General features: G+C 41.9%; 1 protein-coding gene across 3 annotated transcripts in view; it reads right to left on the reverse strand.

Annotated features, from left to right (window-relative positions):
• Positions 1–22,461, reverse strand: part of PALS1 (protein associated with LIN7 1, MAGUK p55 family member) — a 102,334-nt gene that overhangs the window by 41,163 nt on the left and 38,710 nt on the right. For all 3 annotated transcript variants that reach the window (XM_075927394.2, XM_075927395.2, XM_075927396.2), the window contains 2 exons: positions 16,323–16,841; positions 4,467–4,675 (listed from right to left, as the gene is read on the reverse strand). In XM_075927394.2, the coding sequence (XP_075783509.1) occupies positions 4,467–4,675; positions 16,323–16,689 (576 nt within the window). In that variant the 5' untranslated portion in view covers positions 16,690–16,841. The remainder of the gene's footprint in view (positions 1–4,466; positions 4,676–16,322; positions 16,842–22,461) is intronic.

Below are 22,461 nucleotides of genomic sequence, written 5' to 3' on the forward strand. Positions count from 1 at the left end.
GTAATTCCTCAGTAATTAAGGATAATACATACACACGTTTTATTGTCATGGTGAACATCAAGTGAGTATTTAATTCCTTATAATGCTATTTTGCTGTTTCATCCTTTCTTATGGCTGTTATCTTCAGGATCCCGCCCCCAAAAATTGGAAAGCCAGACTTGAAGATTTTCAGTGATCACTCTTGTGAAAATAAAGCTTTGGGATTAGGTGAGAACTCTTTTCTGAATCAAATCCAGGCCCAGGAACAAAAACATGCAGGGAAAATGAAAGACAGCTGGGCACAAACCATATAATGACCTGGCCAGAATAACTCAATTGTTCAGGTACAGAAGTGGTTCTCAGAGTGCAGTCTGCATACCACTAGTGGTCCATGGCTGCCTTGCAGGTTGGTCATGTCTTGAGGGCTCAGCCCAGCACCGGCAGTAGGGAGCCCATTCTGGTACTCCGGCCTCTCAGGCACCCCCATGAGATTGGAGCGCAAGCACTGGCTTCCCACTATAGGGGGAGCACTGAGCCTTGCTGGCTGATGCAGTTCTCAAGGGGAGCAAGCAGCTCTTTGCACTTCCATTTCCCCTCCGCCCCAGTCCACTCCTGCACCCTTCCCTCCACCCAGACCCACCCATTTTCCAGCCTTCTCCTGCACCCTACATCCCTTCTAGACCCACCCCTCCACACTTTCAGCCCACTCCTGCACCTAGTGGGGCCAACAGCCATCATAGGCCCCAGAGCAAGGGCGGGGACAACTCTGCACCCCTGTAAGAGGCAGGGCTGAAGGCAGTCAGTCCTTAGTGCTGCTCAGACCACGGCACTGCCCTTCCCCATCCTGGTCCTTGAAGCAATGCAGAATGGCACTCCCGCGGCAGTTCAGAAGAGCTTCAGGACCCTTTGAATGGCTGGGCCTCAGTGCAACAGTCCGCTTTTCCCCTTCCCCATCAGTGGGCCTGCCTGCATCCTACTTCCTGCACAGATCTCACACAATCTCTCTCTCTCCCCCCCCCCCCGCCCAAACCCATTCTGTCATCATGGGTGGTTGGCTGGTAGTCCAAGGAAAGGTTTGTGTTGAGCAGGATGGGCTGCAGGCCAAAAAATTTGAGAACCACTGAGGTACAGAATCAAACAAATTCTCCTTCCTGGTGTCTGCTCTTTGTCTCTACCATTATATTTATGGAAGTCCAGGGAAGACAAGCCATCGTGAAAGAGAAACTATCAGAAAGTGAAGAAGTCCTCCTGTCAGTCTGAGGATGTTTTAACAAGACAGCTATCAATACTTTCTAAAGGAGTCATTTAAAACAACTAGGCTATGTCAGATATGGAAACATCTTAAATTTCTGATCCAGCTATTTCAGCTCCAGATACGGGTACCCCGTCACTTTCATCACTGCTTAATACATTCTGAATCACTAAATATCTTGTACATCCCCTCTGTGTTGTTTATCTGTGGCAAGACAGTGGTGAAGGGCATACAGAATATTTTCAATATTCTGGAGCTCCAAGGACAGAGAGGAAAAAACAAGATGAGCACATTGGTGTTTCAGAATTCTGTGAAGTAGGCCTTCTTAGTGATGACTAAGCCCAGAAGGCTCAAATAATTTTGTTCTTTAGGGTTGAAAGAAGATTTCTGATCTATACCAGCAGTCAAAGGACAGAGGGAAAGAATTAGAATTAGGGATTGGCTTTGTCAAGTTTCTTCTTGTCCTTGAAGCTTTCCAGTTGGACTTAAAGAGGGAAGGAGGGAAACCTGAGAATGGCTCTATGAAGAACAGATGAGCCTACACTTGACAGTTATTTTCCTGTATTAAGAGGGCACTGTGACTCCCCCATTAAAGATGTGGATGAAGGTTTTGGCTTGCAGGACAGTAAAACAATATTTTGAAAGGAGTTTTTCTTCCCAGAAACTTAAATAAAGTCTGAATAAAGAATATCTCCAGTCTGGACTCCCTGAAGGGAAGAATACGAAGGCTGATTTTCTGCCTACAGATAAATCCACAGGCCCCTCCATCTCATCACTGAGGTGTACAAAATACTGGCTTCCATGCACCTGCTTAATTGTTCTACAATTAATACTTAGAAGAGGTCCCCAAATTCAGGCACCTTTTCCACTTTCTTTTTTAAAATGGTGTTCAGACCATCTTCTAGCACTGCTTCTCTCACAGCTCAGGAAGATGAGGCCTATATTGTGGTGCTTATGGATAAAGCATAAGGCATATTAAACTTTCCTCAACAAGCCAGCCTTTTACAGAGAAAGAGGGAGAGACTGAATGCCAAAGCTTCCTGCACCTAGTTATCAGGCTGTGAAGAGACAGATACCAAAGGAGGGAGAATAAACCAACATCCATTATGTAAAGTTAAGTCAAACAAAGTTAGGCTGAGGAAGAGAAAAAAAATCACCAAAGCTAGCTACAGACAATAATTTAAACATTGTATTAAATTATTTGTGAACTCCCCCCCAATTTCCAATATTCTTCCTCAAACTCTCAAAAAATGCAAAAGGAAAAAAATGCAAGTCATTCATCTGTAGCCAAGAGGGAAAGATTTACACAAAAAGGTTGGAGTTAACTATGGGTACATCTACATTACATGGAGGTATCCCAAAATAGAAACCCCGCATCTACACAAGCCACCAGTTATTTCAAAATATTTTTTTAAACAACAGGCGCACTATTTTGCCATCCTAGTAAACCTCGTTTCACGAGGGTTAAGGGATGGCTCGAAATAGCACATTATTTAAAAATTTGGTTTTGTGTAGATGCGCCAAATTTCAAAATAAGCTATTTTGAATCTTTTTCTAAATAAGATGCGCAAATTGCATATCTTATTTCGAGTTTACGCGTTGTGTAGAAGCACCCTTTATTGACAGGGGGAAAAAGAAAAAGAAACCTAATGAAAATCTGTAATTTTCCAGTCTGCTGGGTCTATTTGACCTTTAACAAATCCTGCTAGCAGAGAACTGAATTAAAAGTCATCCCAAAGTCCCTTCCCTACAATTCTATGATTACATAATTTCTAAAACTAGAAAAGTTCTCAAATTAGACTCCTGTTCATGTGCGATCTGAGAATCATTTTAAAAATCCAAAAGAAATATCAGATGCTCACTTGCTCCTAAATGGTACGACAGTGAAAATGGTCATTGAGATACACTGCTCTCAAATTTACTCTAAATTTGTTCAAATTTCTTCTGTACATTTACTCTACTGTGATTTGAATTGGAAGTTTGGTGCACTCAATTGCAGTTTTCACTTATTGGCTAAATACAAATTTTTCCAGTCTGTTGGTCCTGATAGACAAATCCCACTATGAAAAAATCATTTTTTCTTAACAAGACCCCTTAATGACCTTAAAATTATTTTATTAACGCAAGGACTTCTAACAAATGAATGTAATATATTCTAGTCTCTCAAAGCACAATAAATTCAATCTTGCTTATTTTGTACAGCATTTCCACCAATACTGGAAAATAAAAGCTATGAAAAATTCTCCCATTACTATAGCACCCTTCTTTTCATTGCACTTAAATGTGGTAATATTCTGCACTTAAGTACAGTACTTTTTGCTGTTAAATTTCTTACTATAAAAAACTGCGTTATTATCCCAAAGATACTTCATTCCTGGATGTAATACTTAATTCTGGAAAAAGTGGATGCAGTAATCAGTGACTATTCATATATTAAGATCCATTTTATTTCAACATTTGATTATTGAGAGCTCAGTGAAGCTTGACATACATAGATAAAGCTGAATATATTTCCAACGAAACAGGCTAATTCAGGGGTGGGCAATAATTTTTGTAGGGGAGCCACTCCATGAATTTTCGAAAGTTATCACAGGTTGCACATTTCTATTATATTAACGGAGGGAGTTGCGAGTCTGGGATGAAGTTTGTTGGATGCAGGCAGATTCTTACCTGAGGCAAAGGGTAGGGTGCACGAGGGGGTGTGAGGTGCAGGCTCTGATTGGGAAGTGTTTACCACAGATGGCTCCCAGTTAGTGCTGCAGAGGGACACTCAGTCAGCCCGCCTCCCCGCCCATGGCCCCACGCTGCTCCCAAAAATGGCCAACTGCTGCTGGCATGTCTCTGTGTGCCTGTTGGGAAGAATGGGAGAATGTGTCTCCATGTGCTGCGTGTTGCCTGTGAACACTGCTACCCGCAGCTGCCATTGGTCAGTTTTAATCCTTTGGGAGCTGTGAGGACAGTGATGAGGTAGGGGCAGCATTTGGAGCGGTCTTCAACCTCCATCATGAGAGCACAGACATCCCAGTAGCAGCTGGCCTCTTCCAGGAGTGATGTGGTGCCACAGCAGGGAGCTTGCTTGGGCACCCCACTGAACCACTGGACTTTTAGTGGCTCAGAGAGTCATGATGGACTCAACAAGTTTGTTAAACAGGCCAGATCTGGCCCATAGGCCATATTTTGCCCACCCCTAATTACAAGTTACAAAACATATCATGGAGATGTAGACTTTACATACCTCTTGTGCTAGCTCTTGTGCATTGGAGATAAGAGGATATGGAGGGCTGGCTTTGTTCATGTGCACTGTGACAGCATTGTGTATCTTAAATGCATTCTGAAAATCAGTATTTTGGACAAGCTGCAAAATGAGTGCGATATCTTCTTGGCTCTGAGGGTCTACCAAAGTATGTTGGATATGCTTAAGAGAAGCTAACAGCTCTTCCACTTCTGGGCAGAGAAAAAAATGTGAGAATTAGATTAAGCTTATTATTATGTTATGCACATTTTAAACTTCTAAGATTTGTAGGAAAGACAGCAGTTCAACCTTGACTGAATGAGCAATGATGCAAGCAAAACTGTTCGTTTAGTCCACTAACAATAAACCTCACACTGAGGAGCAGATCATTAAAAAAATATATATATATAATTATGAGCAATAAAAAAGCTGATTAAAATCTTTGCAGATTAGTTCCAAATGACAGCAGCAATTAATTCTTTACATTCTTTAACTTCTGCAAAATAATGATTTGCTATGAAAGGTTTCTCAAACTCCATTAATAACATTGAGAGAGAATATTTTACAGTATGAAAAAAGCAGCTTTACTAAACTAATTTGGATGCTTTTTTCAGAATTCATAAATAGAGAACCCTATTTCAACCCTCTTATATGTCTCTTAGGAAATGGCATGCAATAATACAAAAATAAAAAATTTAATGCAAATATTTTGATAATGTAAAGATTGTATTTGAAATAGGGTTCACTATTTATGAATATTGAAAAAAAAGCATCTAAATTAGTTTAGCAAAGCTGCTTTTTCATACTGTAAAATAGTCTCTCACAAAGTTATTAATGGTGTTTGATTATCAAACCTTGTCATAGCAAATCATTCTTGAGTACTGAGACTGAGTAATTCTGAACTCAAAGGTTTGAGGATGGGGGAAGAGGAAGAAACACAGAAAAGTCCTCTTACCATACCAAATTCTGTAAGTTTAGTGCATCAGAGTAAGAAACCTCAGTTTACAAATTGCTTTACCTATTAGGCTGTGGATTCTACTTGGAACATACATTTTAATCAGGATTAATAACTTTTAGTATTACATTTTTATACTTTACTAAATTTGCTTTCCGAAAACTGTTTAAATGATTTAGCTTTCTTAGCAGAAAGAGTTTTAGGATTGTTACTAGTGTCAGATTTCAGTATACAATATTTAAAACTAATTTTAATGTTTTCATTTTGAGTGACTATAAAGAGTTAATTGTCTATGTTACAAAAGAAAGTGGAACCAAGCCTGCAGAGTAACTCTCTAGCAGGCAGTTGAGAACTGAAGTTGGAAGAAGGTGAAAATGCAACATTCTATTGAACACTCATTAAACTAAGGATGATCTGAATAGCATTAGAACCACATGAATTACCAACGACACTGAGGCCTGGTATTATAAGATTAAATCACAGATCTGGAGTCAACAAAGCTTAGGTCGACTTATTGCGGTGTCTACACAGCACTGGCTAACAAAATCTTCTTGTCAACTTACTTTACATGTGTCATTCCAGTGGAGAACTGGAGTCTACAGAAAAGTGATCTGTGGTCAATTTAGTGGGTCTTTCATGGTGGATCAATCGCCACAGTGCTAATCCCTAGTAAATGTATTCACATACTAAGACTAGAAAATTTTTTGTGGGAGAAGGCCTTCCCTCTTTTGAGCTTGAGGCATGGGGAATGGTCCCCATTGGTCATCCTCTACCTAATGCATTTCTTCATCTTCTGGGGTATTCTGATTTCACAACTTTTGGTAACTCCCTAAGGACATGTCTACACTACAAAGATCGAAGCAGCCAAAGTTGATCTTTCAGGGTTCGAATTAGCAGGTCTAGTGAAAACACACTAATCTGAACCAAGAGGGTCCTCTTGTCCACGCCAGTAGTCCTGCTTCTATGAGGAATAAGGGAAGTTGAAGGGAGAAGTGTGCTCCCGTCTACCTCCCGCAGTGCCAAAATTTGATTTAAGATACTTCAACTCAAGCTACACAATTAATGTAGCTGGAGTTGCGCATCTTAATTTGATCTTATCCCTTAGCATAGACTTAGCCTAACAAACAAAGCCCAATCTGTAAGTAGGGTCTTGGGCATAAAAATGTGCATGCATACACTCTTGTTGCACAGAAACATGCCTGTTGCTCATCTTCTGAAATGGTAGTTTCTGCTCTCTAAATGCCTCTTTTCATTGTGATGAGGATTCTGGGTTGAAGTCCGTTTTGTAGAGGCTATAGCAAGCATCTGGCACTGAGTGCTACTGAGAGTGTTTATCCATCAAAGAACCAGAGTGGATAGAGGGGCTGTCGGGCTTTGTGGGAAAGCTAGGTCTTGAACCAAGGTAACAATATGTTTCTAGGCTGGGTGAGTTATTCTAGCATTAGAGGCAGATAGAACAGAAAAATGACTTTGCATGAGGGCTCATGTTAAGTTAGGAGACTGGCTTTTCTAAAGTTCCTCTGAAGTCTTGCAGAGCTGCACTGACTGTCTATTTTGTTTAACCAGACCAATGAGGAAGGAGATAAAGTGACATGATGCCTGAAATGCAGGCAACAGACCTGGATGAAGATGTTTTGAGTAACTGTCCTCTCTGGAAACTGAGGCATTCTGTTATACCTTTAGACCCTGAAAAGTGTCTAGTATTAGCAAAGGTAGATTCTTGGAGGAAGAGGCACTTTTTTTTGGCACAGATGAAATATTTCTTGATTGTAAGGAGATTACCATTTTATCCCTTTTTTTAACCTTCGTGACCTCTCTACCATTAGGAAAACGGGGACATTCTGCAACAGCTGCACTGCAGAGTCCAGCAGCAGCCGGAGGCATCGTCTCATCCTCCTAAGGGATACGATGGCATTTAGGTGGGTTATAGTAATACCTTATTTCAATATACACTTGGCCTTCTGTATGAAATATTAAGTATCTTAGAATAATCAATGTTTCATCAGAAAGCTATAGATACAGCTATGCAAAAGAACATGTTTCTGATTTGCAATTCCTCACATTGGTACCTCAAGTTTGTTCTTTACTCTTCCATCCAAATCAGCTAGCAAGAATATTCACTGAAGAGCACTGTTAAATGGCAAACTCCTTGTAAAATGAGGGATGTAGATAACAGGTGAACTAACAAACTACAACATTTGGACTCTCACAAAAAAGGTGAAAAATTCAGGCACTATAGCATGCAATGTTTTACAAATACCTGTCTTATTAGCTGTTACATGCCTAATTACATTCTGCAATCTAACTCGCATCCTGCCAGGGGGACACTAGCCAGACAAATATAAGAAGTCACCTAAACACTGTAATCTTGCTCTTTCAAGTTTACTTTATTTCATCAATCTCCTTAATTATTATGTGCTTTTCCTCACACTTCCATTTATTCTCTCTAAATATTCCTTTTCTCTTTACAAATCCAAAAAGTTTTACAGGCCACAGATGTACCCACCTCTGCCCACATCCTGGACACCATTACATTCCCACACCACTCCACCAACAGTTGACTTTTGCCACCTCTGCTGTTGCCTCCTAACTTCCCACAAAATCTTGCATCCCATCTGTCCCTCACACTTTCTTCCTTTGGCAGTTATTTTGAACTGATGGTACATGTGTGTTAAAGATCAGAGTTCCATACTGTCTGTCAAACACACAAACACAACATGAAACAGCAGGATTGTGGAGAAAGACTATCTGGGAAGGTAAAGGAGGAATGGGACAGGAATTAGATATTCCCCAGGGCAGGAACTTTAAAAAGAAATGTCTATACATCTCAAGTTATCCAATTAAGTATTTCAATCATATATATGCTCTTAGTGGAACTTGTACTGTTTTCCTTGGCTCATATTTATGAACTCTAGATTATATAAAAATCTGTGTATAATGTGCCTAATAACTTTCCAACCCTTGTCAATGAGAGATCAGTCCAGAGGTAAAAATAAGTTTACTAGTGTGCAGCTCTGGCAAGAGCTGGCTGAACCATGGCAAAAGACAGAAGGGAGCTATTTAAAGAGCTGGCAAGGACCTGGATTGCAATACAACCATACCGCTAAGAAATTTTGAGTTACTTTCACCACTGGATGAGTCTATTATATCCACTCACACCTTTGAGCATTTTTCAATTATAAATATTTTCCTTAAGAAAAAAAGTTAAATACGACCTAAAAGTTAAACAAGCTCTACTCACAGAAAGAGAAGCTTCTTGGGATATAGAAAGTCCATTATAAATCAAAGACTATTTGTCCACCCAAATAATTCTTGTTTTATTCCTCATTTAGGAGAAAGCTTGCAGCCTTCCCTGTGGGTTTAAGAAATGGCAAGGATCTTGTCTGACCACTATGGAATGTGAGTATTAATCAAAAGCCTGGCATAAGAAAAGAAATACGCAACTGCAGGGGAGGATTCTTATTGCAGTTTGACATGTTGGCAGATTGGAAAAGGAGGGAAAGAAATAGCAGCTGTCATTTGTTATTTTAAATATAGGTTATATACTGCATCTACCTCAAAAGTGCAATATAGAGCCCCATTATTAACGGAGGCATGTAATCTATGCAAACTGTCCATGTCAATAGATTAATTTATTTTGTATTCTTTTGAGACCTCAAATTCTCACTAATACTCTGCAGTAACTAGACATCAGCTATGATGCTTTCAAACCAGAATTATGTTAAAATCCAAATATGTTGTCTTGCTTAAACCATTGTATGTCAGCTTGCACTTAAAAGGCAGAGTATAAACAAATTATCTTCAAAACGGGAAAATAAGAACAGTTTCTATTAAGTGGGCCAGCACTGCTATTTCTACCCTGCATTTGTTCAGTTTCATTAGAGTTTTAAAAACCCTATAAAATAATGATTCCTGATGATTTTTAGTTACTGAGTGATAACAGTTTAATAATTTTTCTTGTATATTAACTGACTAAAATCAGTTATAATGATCATTTAAGGATTTTGGAAGACATCTTTAAGAATTATAACAGCAAAGGTAGAGTCAGAAAAAGGCTGAGCAGCATAACTAGCACCCTTATCAGATAACCAGATAAGTCAAACACTGGAATAAATTGCCCAGGGAGGTTGTGGAATCCCCATCTCTGGAGATATTTAAGAGTAAGTTAGATAAATGTCTATCAGGGATGGTCTAGACAGTATTTGGTCCTGCAATGAGGGCAGGGGACTGGACTCTATGACCTCTCGAGGTCCCTTCCAGTCCTAGTATTCTATGAAGTAATACTGTAGTATTTAATACATCTAATTATTTTTAAATCATGGAATGTGAACCTCATGCTACCTAAAGCTGCCTATATTTAAATTAGCATTATGCCCTGCCTCTGAAAGGCAGGAATTCAGTATGTTTTCAACAAAAGCGCTGAAGTGCTCATAAGAGTCTCCACACTTCTTAGGGATGTAAAATCCCAGTTAGTTAATCAGTTAACCTGCTAAACCTAAGGCTTAACCAGTTAACCGATTAAACAGGATCCCACTCCCAGCCCCTGGCATGTGAGGGGTGGGGGAGGGAGGGAGAAGGGGGATAAGGGAAACTGGGGGGGACCAGCTCCTGCTCCCAGGGGCTGCGGCAGGCTGTGGGCTGCTCCTTGGGTACTGGTTAACCTGTACCCAGTAATCATCACCTGGTTAAGGTGATGCTTACTGGTTAACCAGTTATCTGTTCACATCCCTATTGCCTATCATATTCAATAATTTCTTAAATAAAAATGTATTCTTAAACTAGCCTTACTGGGTGGGGGTGGGGGGGAAGCTAACCATAAGAGATGGCTTTCAGAATGAGACAGTCTTATTTTGTAGTTCAGCAAAAGTGTCAAAAGTTCAGCAAACCTTGTTAGACCAGGGTTTCCCAACCTATGGGTCGCAAACCAAATATGAGTTGCCATTACATTTCAAAAGGGTCGCCAAATGTCTTCCTAGGTGGCTCTGCCTCCTCCCGTTTTTGAATTGCCTTGGGTCACCAAGTCTTCCTGAATTGTCAAAATGGGTCCCCATCTGGAAAAGGTTGGGAACCACTGTGGCTCATTTTTGCAGTTACAGATGCAGATACAAATCCATGCTAAGGATGTTAAATTGCAGTTAATTAACTAGTCAAGTAGTCGATAGACACTTCCACACTTGTACATTTCAAAGGAGGAATACGGAAATCCACGTGCAGCCCAGGGATGGCAGGAAGTCCCACTGACTCTGGGCTGCATGCGGGTGCCAGCTTTGAAATGTACAAGAGTCACCAGAGGGGGCTCTTGTGCATTTCAAAGTGGCAGTGCAGCATGGAGTTCGGGGCCCAGGCTACGCCTGGCATTTCCCCAGAACCCGAGGTCAGCTGGGGAGTCCCCAGATGACTCCAGGCTCCACGTGCAGCTCCCGTGATCTACTGTGCGATGCTGCTGCGCATGGAGCCCAGGATCAGCTGGGGACTCCCTGGCTGACCACAGGTTCCCATGCGGCATTCCCCCAGAACTCGGGGTCAGCTGGGGACTCCTGGGTTTGCGGAAATGCCATGCTGGAGCCCAGGATCAGCTGGGGAGTCCCCAGCTGACCCTAGGCTCCATGTGCGGCAGTGCTGATCCCAAGATGACATATGAACGGTTAAGCTTGAGCAAGTCTCTACTGAGAATGCATGAATTGTGATTTTTCAGTATTGTAACTTGGACAAATTGGGGCAGACTTTCAGAGGAACAGCTAAAAAAGTTCCTGACAAAACAGCCACCTATCCTGCCAAATTTCAAAATCCCTGCTCCAAGGCAGAGAGATCTTAGAACACTTTAAAGAAAAGGGTGCAAAACATACTTCTAACATGGGAAAAAACTATTTTTCCCAGCTGTTGTCAGAAATGGCTGAAATTTAAAAATCATCCTGAGGCAGGCAGCCAACATGGAACATTTCAGTCTTGGTTATTAAAGTCTGCCAGAATCAGACAACTGAAAACAGGGTTTTAATATGGCAAGTGTCTGGCAACCTTAATAACTGCCAGTACTACCAACTTGATCTATAATAAGTACCGTAAAGTTGAGAGTATAGAAACTGTTTTTTCTTTGTGACCCTGTCCAATGCATGCAAAACAGATATTAATTCTTTGGCGAAGTTTCTGAGATGTTTGTCCAATGTAGATAACAGACGGACACTGTCGGCACATGTTAGCATGAATTACATTTCTGGATGAGCAGGAATAGGTGTTCTTGATCTTATAACTGAATTGGTTAGGTCCAATAATGGTATCAGCAGAGCAAATATGTGGATAAAGCTGGCAATGGGGTTTGTTGCAAGGGAAAATTCCAGGGTTGATATTAGTGTGGTGTGTCCTGTGGTTGTTGGTAAGAATCATCTTAAGGTTATCTTACCCATTACAAAGAAAGATAGCTTCTCCAATTATCACCTCTAATATCATTAGCTCACAGACATTTACCTTCCCCCATCATTCCCCCCCTGTTCTGAAATTTGATTTGTCCTTTTCTTGTGTGTTCATTTTTTTGATTGTATCCTTTGGTATATATGGGCATGCCAATTTTCTTCCTCTGTTTGATCTGAGGAAGTGGGTCTGGCCCACGAAAGCTCATCACCTAATAAACCATCTTGTTAGTCTTTAAAGTGCTACATAGTCCTGTTTTTTGTTTCAGCTAGACCAGACTAACACGGCTACATTTCTATTACTATTCTACACATAGGGTTATGAGTGACACTTCTTCCCAACAATCTTTTTTCTAAGTTATAGGTGGGGGGAAAATCATACAGTTCATATATCCATATTTGTGGACATGAAAGATAGTCAAAACCTCATTTTGCCACCCACATCCACAATTCACAACAGGAGTCTGCAAATAGCACAACTAAACACAGTTAAGCTTAAATTTGAACTTTAGCTAACACCTGAAGATGGAAGCCTTGTAAAATTCCATTCTGTGGAACTGACTTTTTATCTTGCTGTAAAGAGAAAACTAAAAAGTTACCTCGCTATAAGGATGATGAGAATGAGCAATTGATCTTCTGTCTCCACACCCTGCTCAATATCAACCGCTTCATCTAATTAAGTACAGAATAAACTTGTTCTAAAAGGAATCTCTTGACCAGAAGATGATGATTGCAATGCAGTGTTTGGAAGATGTGAAAGAATTAGACAGGTATCCTATGGATCTTCTACTTTATATTTCATAAGTGGTTATAAAATTGCCAGTAATGAACATAAACTGTACTTTGAGGACATAGCCAGAAATCAATCCAGATATCCTTTGGACTTTGCCACAACAATGACTTGAGATGGTGGGAAATAGCTCAGTTGTATATTCTCTCCGCAGAGATGTTTACCAGGTTTGTAAACACCAAAATCTGGCCAAAATTTTGGCCAGGAGACATGTTATTTGTTTGTAAGAGGGAAAAATGTGGCATGAAGAAATTAACAGAATCTCTGCACCTGAGGTAAGGGGACAAGAGAGGTTATTATGCTGGGCACAGAAGCATTTTTTCCTTGAAGCACAAGATTCATCCTTTCCTGAATTAGACTGCCTCAAAATCCTAATGACTTTTTGGCTGGGAAAACAAATACAACTAATAGAAGTAGCAGACAAACCCTTTAATGTAAACAAACAACTTTCTACCCAAGAAAAGGAAGGCAGAAATGAAAGTTTAAAAGTCACATTCTGGAATAAAATTTATTTTTAGGTATTTTAACTATGTCTGAATTAAGATTCATAGAAACTCCTAGAGACAAATGAGATGGGCCCTAGCTTAAAAGCTAATAAAACATTTCAGCAATCAAAACAGCTATTTTTCATTCACTAATTTAAAAGACAACTTTCATTAGAAAGATATACAGTTGGGCAAGTATTTAAAAAATTACTTAAGCAGAGCTTACAAAAGCTCAGCACATCAGCATTTGAAACAACAGTGTCCGGCTGCATCTAAATGACCACATGTAATGGGCTAGAAAGGGTTTGGAGGTGGGTGGAGAAGAAGAGAAAAGCAAAAGGACACCAGTCTTGTTAATCTGATTGGGAGGCAGTGGGAGGGCCTCTAACATAGTCACTGAGTTTGAATGAGTCCAACTGCCAAATAGTGGCACAATTATCAAAGATATATTCTACTGGATAGGTCCTGGTAATCTGGAAAAAACCCAGTCTGAGGCACCAGGAAACACACTTGACCTTGAAAACACACTACTGAGCAATATAGTACTTGGGCTTACACACCTACATGGCAAGTGAGATCTTTCTTAAACAAGAGACAGGACTATGCAGTACGTTAAAGACTAACAAGATGGTTTATTAGGTGATGAGCTTTCGTGGGCCAGACCCACTTCCTCAGATCAAATAGTGGAAGAAAATTGGCATGACCATATATACCAATATGGTTATGCCAATTTTCTTCCACTATTTGATCTGAGGAAGTGGGTCTGGCCCACGAAAGCTCATCACCTAATAAACCATCTTGTTAGTCTTTAAAGTGCTGCATAGTCCTGTCTCTTGTTTCAGCAAGACCAGACTAACACGGCTACCTCTCTATTACTATTCTTAAACAAGGTGCTTAAGAAATAGAAAGAAAAGGGGAAGATGAAGAACAGCAGGGCATGCTGATAGCTGGGATTTCTTGACTTTCAAGGAGAAAGTGAGTTGGATCACATTTAAGAGGTTAACAATTTTTCTTCAAGGGTGTGTGTGGGTGTCCATCTTCCCTCTGTAACTTCCACTCTAATGCATCTGATGAAGTGGGTTTTCCCCCAGGAAAACTTCTGCCCTAATAAATCTGTTACTCTCTAAGGTGCCACAGGACTCCTCATTTTTGCATAATTTTTCTTATAATGATGCATAACAACAGATAAGACTAAATATGGTATGTATGCTGTTTGCTGCTTTAAAACTTTTCCCCTCTAATGCTTTGATCCATTTGCTATAAATAAAGCTGCTAATTTAAGAAGGCTATAAAAACAATGAGGAACTCATTGTGGCATCTCAGGAACTATCAAAAATATATAGAATCATGAGTTTTCATAGGTAAAACCCATTTAATCAGATGTATTGTGGTGGAAATGACAGATACCAAGATGACAAGTAGTCCTGTGGCACTTAGAGACTAATAAAAATATATACAATATCATGAGGTTTCATGGACAAAACCCACTTCAGATGAGCTGAAAGGTGGAGTGGATAACAAGAACTCACACTTTATTATAACAGAAAAAGAAAGGAAAAATGCCTGTCAGTTGCAGTACTGGTGCTAATGAAGCTGAGTAGGCTGGAAGTGTCCCATACTTAGCTTTTGATATAAATGAGGTATTAAATGTAGGGAATATTAGCAGAAGAACCACCTGTCAATTTAGGACTAGTGTAAATGAAGTTAATTAAGCGGGCTAGCTGTCCCCCATACATAACTTTTGATGTGGAAAAATGGATGTTGAAGGCAGGATAAATTTGCTTTGTAATGAACCAACTAGTTAATGTCTTTATTCAAGCCCAGGGTTTAGGGCTGTCAAATCTTTAGATTAATTCCGAGTTCTGCAGACTCTGGCTGTAACTGGTTAGTGAAATTAAGCGAAATTCCTTTGTAGAAGAATGGCTACTTTTAAATCCATAAGTGAGTAACCAGGCAGGGTAAAATGTTCCTCTGCAGCAGTGTTTCCCAATTTTATTTGGCCACTGACCTCTTTGAAACTCAAAAGAATTTTGCAGAACCCCTAATAACAGTCTTATATATGGAGCTGAAAAAGTAGACCACAAATAAGTAAGGATAATAATAAACAAAAGCTAAACAAGATCATGAGATCAACACAAAGGAAAATTGTTTTCAATAAAATTCATAAATGCTTAAATATTAATTATTATTTTAAAATAATAAAATGTTATTGTAATGGAATTTTCTCCCAGGATCCTTATTTTCACTTCTCCATGAAACTCCATTTGGGAAACACTGCTCTACAGGTTTATGGGTGCTACCATTTCTGATGTCTGATTTGTGTCCATTTATCTTTTGGTCATTTAAGACAACTATTAGTTGATATCACTGGTCACAGACTCTGGCGCCTAAACCTATTCAGGCCTGGAGGGTGACACAAGCAATCATGGGGCAATATACTGGCTCTCAACAAAAGAGTGAAAGAATCACAAAATTCAACCTAGGAAAAAAAGGAGGTGGCCCTATAACTGGAACACTTCTCAAACACACAAAAATTGGCAAAGAATGTGTGTTTTATTAATGAGGGCAGGGGGCTGGACTCTATGACCCCTTTAGTTCCCTTTCTCGAGTTCCCTTTCAGTTCTAGTGTTCTAGGATTCTATGAATGGTCATGAATGTATACACCAGCAATCAATTGTTTACTACAACTCCATTAAGAGTTGTAACTTAATACACATGAGCACAGGGGTGGGCAATAATTTTTTACAGGGGGGCCACTTCACATATTTTTGAAGTGGTCCCAAGCTGGCCCAGAAGGGGCAGAGCCTTGGACAGAAGGGGCAGGGCCAAGACACTTTCATGCTCCCCCGTCTCCCAATCTTGATTGGCCTGGGGGAGGGAGAGTGGCAGGGTGTCTGCAGGCCAGATTCAGCCTGTGGAGGATCTTGCCGCTCATCAGATAAGATCAAAATATTTTTCAGTGGGCCTTAAACGAGGACAAAAATATTGACATTAAAATGTGTAATTTATACTATTGATCACATTTCTTTCACTAACAAATTTTGTTGGTACTATCTTAAACTTAGACCAGAAACTGCAGGCTGGAATTTAAGTGTTTCTTTCCACCAACAGGTTGAAAGTTGTGTTGCAAAGCTGCAACTCTCCCACAAATCTAACGTTTTCTGGCCTAAAATCATATTTACATATAAACAAGTATTTTCCCTCTAGTTTGTACTTTTTCCTTACCTAGTATTTTCACAGCATAATGAGGACTCTCCAGAATGACTCCCTCTTCTGTGTCAAACATGGGATTATCTATTCCAGTTTTAGGAGGAATCTGTGCTAGTTTCTTAAGCCTCATTGAAGCAGTGAGGTCGAGTTCTTGTTTCTTTCCTTCTTCTTCTCGTCTACGCCTCATGTCCTCCTGCTGCTGGCGAATCCGCTCAAGTTGAGTGCTTCGTCGTACTGGCATCATCCTGGAGCCCAAATCCCCAGGGCAATCAACTGCCATTTCTCTGTGCTTCTGAGGTTCCTCAGGTGATGCCAGATCCATATTTTTTGTTTCATTGTCAGAGTCTTCTGTAACATGTCCATTCATATGAGAAGTTGTCATGGTTATTTATAGTAATTTGTATCACTTCTCACATACAGATTCTCTTACAAGGCTGGTTTTCTTCATGTTCCCATTTAAAAGCCATTATAACTCCAAAGGATAGTCTCCTAACATCAGAAGAGCATGACTGAAGAAATATCCAGCAAGGAAATCTAGTGAAAAATTTGAAACAAATAATAATGAATAATTGTGCTACTAAACAAGTCCTGACTCTTACATTTATATAGTACACTTTCCCAACTCAAGCATTGTTTACTACATCACTGACACAATTATCAGTTTAGTAAACATCATATACGAATCTTTAAAAAAAAATAAAGAGATGGTTCTGTTAAAAAAAATCAAGTTCATATTTCCAGATGAAGCAGTAGAGATTTAGCACTTACTGTACAAAATTCAGAAAATTGCCATTTTGCAAACTTCCCACTCACAATTCTAACATTTTTCCTTTTCATTCTGAAGGACTGCAAAACATTTCTGAAGGTATGCTTCTAACTTTACAAACACGTATACATGAATGTGATCAGAGTTTAGTGAGGCTATGCACATGTGTAAAGATATTTGTGTGTGTAAGCATTCCAGCTGATTCTGCTCATACCAGGTTCAGCTGTGTGGCGCTGCAGCGTGTAGAGCCAAGGTCAGCTGGGGATTCCCCAGCTGATCCCAGGCTCCTGCGCAGCATTTCCTCGGAACCTGTAGTCAGCTAGGGACTCCCCAGCTGACTGCAGGTTCCCACACAGCATTCCCTCAGCTGATTCCAGTTTGCAAAAACGCCATGCTTGAGGCTGTGATCAGCTGGGGAGTCCCCAGCTGACCCCGGGCTCAGCTGTGAGGCGCTGCTGCTCCAAAGTACCCTCCTCTTCCCTCTCCTTTGTTGCCTCTATCTAATAGAGGAATAGGGGGGAGGGGGACACAGGGTTCCAAGTAGTCGACTTGCAATTAGAAAATCTGATATTTCACTGATTTTTTCCCTTGAATATCCAGTTGACCCCTACTTAAATCCTTTCAAGCACAGTCATGGAGCTTTTAGACATACTAAAAGATTTTAACATTCTGCAGAACTTGCAAATTTAACTGAGAATGGATCTAAATTAAAACCAAGGAGGATTAACATGTAAGGAAAAGAAGAAAAATTGAGTGCTGCTGCTTTCCAAGAACTGTTTGGATGAAGAGAAATCAAAGAATTATAACAAGCAGTGCAACAAATGTCACTAATCTCCACAAAAACTGGACACATCAAATCTTTGCAATGATTATGGCTAGATTAATACTAGCCGTATGCAAAAACTTAAGCAAACAGTCTTGCAGCACCTTAGAGACTAACAAAAAATGTAGATGGTGTGACGGGGCGAGTGCACCCTGCACTCAAGCCGGCGTGATGCCAGCACTATGGGGCCAGCTGCAGCTGTGGGAAAAGCCGTGGCAGTGCAACGCCTGCTTGGCCCCAGCGCAAGAGGATCATGGGGCAAGCGTGCCCTGCACTCAGACCGGCACGGTGGGCCAACCACGGCTGCGGGCTGTGCGGCGCCAGGTCGGAACGGGGGGATGACATCACCTGTGGACAGGGCGACGGGGGAACGGCTGATCCGGCGGAACCCTGCCGCTGGCGGTCGGTGAGGAGTTTAAAGGGGGAGAGCAACGCGACAGAAAAGGGGATGCTGGAACTGAGAGCAGCGAAAGACGTGGAGGCAAGAGACAGCAAGAAAGGGAGGCAGACCCAGACCGACAACGTGTGGACGGAGGTACAGTGAATACCGGAGGCAGGTAGGAAGTGGCCCAGGGCTGGGTCATGGAGTCTGCGGGCTGATGTGTTTAGGGGCAACTCGACTCCCCCGTGAGCCAGTTAGAGGAGCTTGTCTCTCCGCCTTAGAGCTCTGGGCCAGGATCCGGAAGTGAGGGAAGGCCCGGGTCCCCCTACCCTGCCATCCCCAACTAAGCCAGCTCCGGCAGTGTTTGCTTTTGATCTAGGGAACGCCCGCCAGGAGGCATGTGCGGTGAAACGGAGTCGACGAACTTAAACCAAGCTACAAAAGAGTACGGGAAGACACGATCTGACTGAGGGCGGGCCGCGGTGCTTCCGGGTGGAAGGCAACAGGTATAACAGAGGTGTACCTAAACAATAAACCAAGGGTACTCAATACTTTGAGTGTTCCCGGTGGCGCACCCTCCCAGGGGGAAAAGGTTTGCATGCTGTAACAGATGGTATCATGAGCTTCCGTGGGCACAACCCACTTCTTCAGATGAATGGAGTTAAGGGATCCAGTTCCCAAGTAAATAGAGAAAGAGAAGAGATAAGGAAAGGAAGAGAAGGAAAACAAGGGGAAATAAAGGGGAGGGGGAAAAGGACAATTAGAATGTCCATGCTAAATGAAGCTGATTGAGTGGGTACTAAGTGCTCTTAAGTACCCTGTGGTTGTTTTTTTAAGTCATTAGGAAAGGGGTGGCCAACACATCACTCATGAGTTGTACGCGGCTCTCCCCCCCCCCCTCCAAAGTGCAGCTCGCGAAGCCGACCCTGGCCCCTCTTCCCCAACAGCCCCTGGCTCCCCTCAAGATGCAGGCTGTGCTGATGCTACCTCCAGGGACATTGGAGGTAGCGTGGGCTTCCTGCGGGGTGGGAGGGGAGGAGAGGGGGAGTTCCAAGACCTGATGTGCAGCTACAGAAGTACATGGGCTGCTCTTCCCTCTCCCCCCAACAGCCGGTGTGGTACCTAAAACACTGGTCCATCGCACACTGCAGACTTTGTTCCCCTGCTGCCTTCCTGCATGTGGGGGAGGAGGTGGAGATACAGGACCGCGCCCGGCTCCGGCTGCTCCAATGGTGCACGCTGCCATAGGGAGCAGAGGAGCAAGGTGCGCACTGCCCAAGCGTTTGGGGTTGGCATGGTCCGGGAAGGCAGCAGGGGAATAAAGTCCCCAGAGTGCCAGTGCCAGCCCCAGCTGCTCAGGTGGCGCGCGCTGCCATGGGGAGCAAAGCGCATGCTGCCCGAACAGCTGCAGCCAGCACACTGGGGATTTCATTCCCCTGCTGCCTTCCCGCATGGGGGTGTGTGTGGAAGGGGAGTCCTGGATTGCGCCAGCTCCAACCGCTCAGACAGCATGCGCCTTGCTCCTCCACTCCCCATGACAGTGCACGTTGCCTGAGCATTTGTTGCTGGCGTGGTCCGGGACTCCTCCTTGTGCAGGAAGGCATCAGGCGCCAGACGGACCAGCGTTTCAGGTACTGCACCACTATTTGGGGGACAGGGGAGCAGCCTGTGCACTTCCTGGGCCTTGGGGAGCAGGTAACTGGTCCCTGTCTCCTCCCCCAGCACCCACTGGCACCCTGTTCTCTGTCCCGGGCTCCTGCCCCAGCACTCTGTCCCCTGCCCACACCAGTACAGTTGGAGCCACATTAGTGAGATCTGGGGAGTTTTGGAGGGTTTTTTTTTTTTTTTTTGATATCTCACTTGTGTGGCCCCGACTGACTTTTCTGTGGGTCAGTAACCCCTGACTCAAAACAGCTTCCCCACCCCTCTCATAAAGACAATGCTGAAACATTGTGTTTGACATAATATTTTATTTAAAAATTAAGCCTGGCCAATTGGGACCAAACCCCCATCTGGTCACAGCATCGTAACACTCCTGCACCACCTCCAGACTTGAAACCTGAGCCTACTCGAAACTGGAACCCCCTGTCCTGAGCCTCACATCCCCAAACTCCTGCACCCCCACATCCCCAGTCTTCTGCCACAATTCTGCTGCACCATCCACACACTGCAAATCTGTGTTCTGAGCCCATCATATTCCCAGCCTCCCTGCCCTGAGCCCCTCATGCACCGTAGCTCAAACTCCTGCTCCCTCACAGCCACAAGCCTGTGGCTTGTTCAGCACCCCAACCCTCTCCCTAACTCCAACACTCTCTAGTCTGGAGCCCCCTCCCTGAGCCAGCATCCTCTTCTCTACTTCCTCCTGCACCCAAATTCCCTCCCAGAGCTTGCACCTCTCCCCCCTTTCCAGTGCTTTTTTGTGATGGTATGCCTCAGGATGGTGTACTGGCACCTATTTTCCCCCGGCGTGGCTTTTTTTTTCTGCTCAACTCTTCCCTACCTCTCTCTCCCCCCAAGTTGATGGCTCTTCGCACTCTATCCACTGCTATTTTGGATCTTCATCTCCAACAGGTTGGCCACCCCTGCATTAGGATGTAGAATGTAGTGCGTCATCCACACAAGGACTTTTAGACCTCTACTGTAGGTAGCAAATGTGTAAATGAAAGTAAGTTCTGCAGCCTCCCTTTCAAGCTGGTTTTTCAAATTGTCTTGCAATAATATGGTAACTTTGAGATTAATTAATGAGTGTCCAGGGAAGTTAACACGTTCCCCAACAGGTTTCTTTGTGTTACCTTTTCTAATATCTGATTTGTGTCCATTAATCCTCTCAGAGAGACAGTCCAGTTTGGCCAATATACATGGTAAAAGGGCATTGCTGGCACTTGATGGCATATTTCAATCTTTAAGGTGCTGCAAGACTATTTGTTATTTTTTAAGTTTTTTCAGTTACAGACTAACTCAGCTGTCCTCCAGAAACATGGAAAAACTGAGACCAACTGTGCAATGAAAGATCAAGTGTCATCAAGTGTCAGGATCACAGATCAGACAAGAATCCAGATTCTTCTGAAGTTTTAGAGTTTAGTGGAAATTACTAACCTGTCAGTTTTAAGAATTATGAAGTACTTTATGTAAACAAACCAAACAGAACTCCACATGCTTATCTGGAGGTTCAGCAATAGTAGTTAAGTTGCAGACAAAAAGTTGTCAAATGTCCACTGGCAACTTAAAAAGATACAAAGAGCTACAATTTATTTGCCTAGAGCGGAAAAAACTGTAACTAAGACACTTAATATGGAAAGGGTGGCCCTATTATGACCTATTAAGATCTATCAAACAATTTGGACCAATATGAAGCAATTTGTGGTGTGACCCATCTCCACAGTGAAGATGGACACATTTTAGTTATAGACTAAATTTGGCTTATGGGCAATATTCTGAGGATCTAGATCTATTTGATCATAGATCTGGAAGCAAAAGAAGTTTCCTTATAAAGCAGTTTAGTTGAAGGTTAATTTTATTTTGACCAAATAATTTGTGTTTTAACATCACACTATACATCATTTTAGTAATAAGAGTAACTTAAAATTACTTTTTATTAAATGCATTTTTTAAATCAGAGAGCACTGTCAAAGGCTGATAATATGGCATGCCATTTTTTTTAACCTTAATTCTCCAACATGACAAAGACAATAGTTTGGCTAAATTATTTTCAGTGGATTGAAATTGTGATAGAAGATTTCTAATTGATATTAGCAACTGTAACAATAAGACCTCATTTCCAGTTATGTATTTGTCAAGTATCTGAAATTATGACAACAGCACAGACCAGACCCACTCATCTACAATACTAGGATATTACTGGCTCTTCTCATTATTCTGTCTTACAATTGCCTTTGGACAGCAGCTGGAACTCCTCATATCAGATTAGCATTCCATTTGCATTCTCTGGAGCTGGACTATTTGTTTCTATAGCAACAGCTTTGTCAGCTAGCATGAAATCATGCAAAGAGTTGAGGAAAGAACTTGTATCATACAATCAGAAAAGCCTTTCTTCAGTCTGCTCACTCAGCCTTTTCCTCTAGGTTTTTAGGCAGTAGTAGGTTAGTCTCCTAAGCCCAATACATGGAAAATTAGGCAATTACTCAAATGCAGAGCCATAAAACTCTTTTCTGCTAACTGTATC

The sequence above is a fragment of the Pelodiscus sinensis genome, chromosome 5 (genome assembly GCF_052426305.1).
Source record: "Pelodiscus sinensis isolate ZL-2025 chromosome 5, ASM5242630v1, whole genome shotgun sequence".
In the NCBI taxonomy this organism is placed as follows: Eukaryota; Metazoa; Chordata; order Testudines; family Trionychidae; genus Pelodiscus; species Pelodiscus sinensis.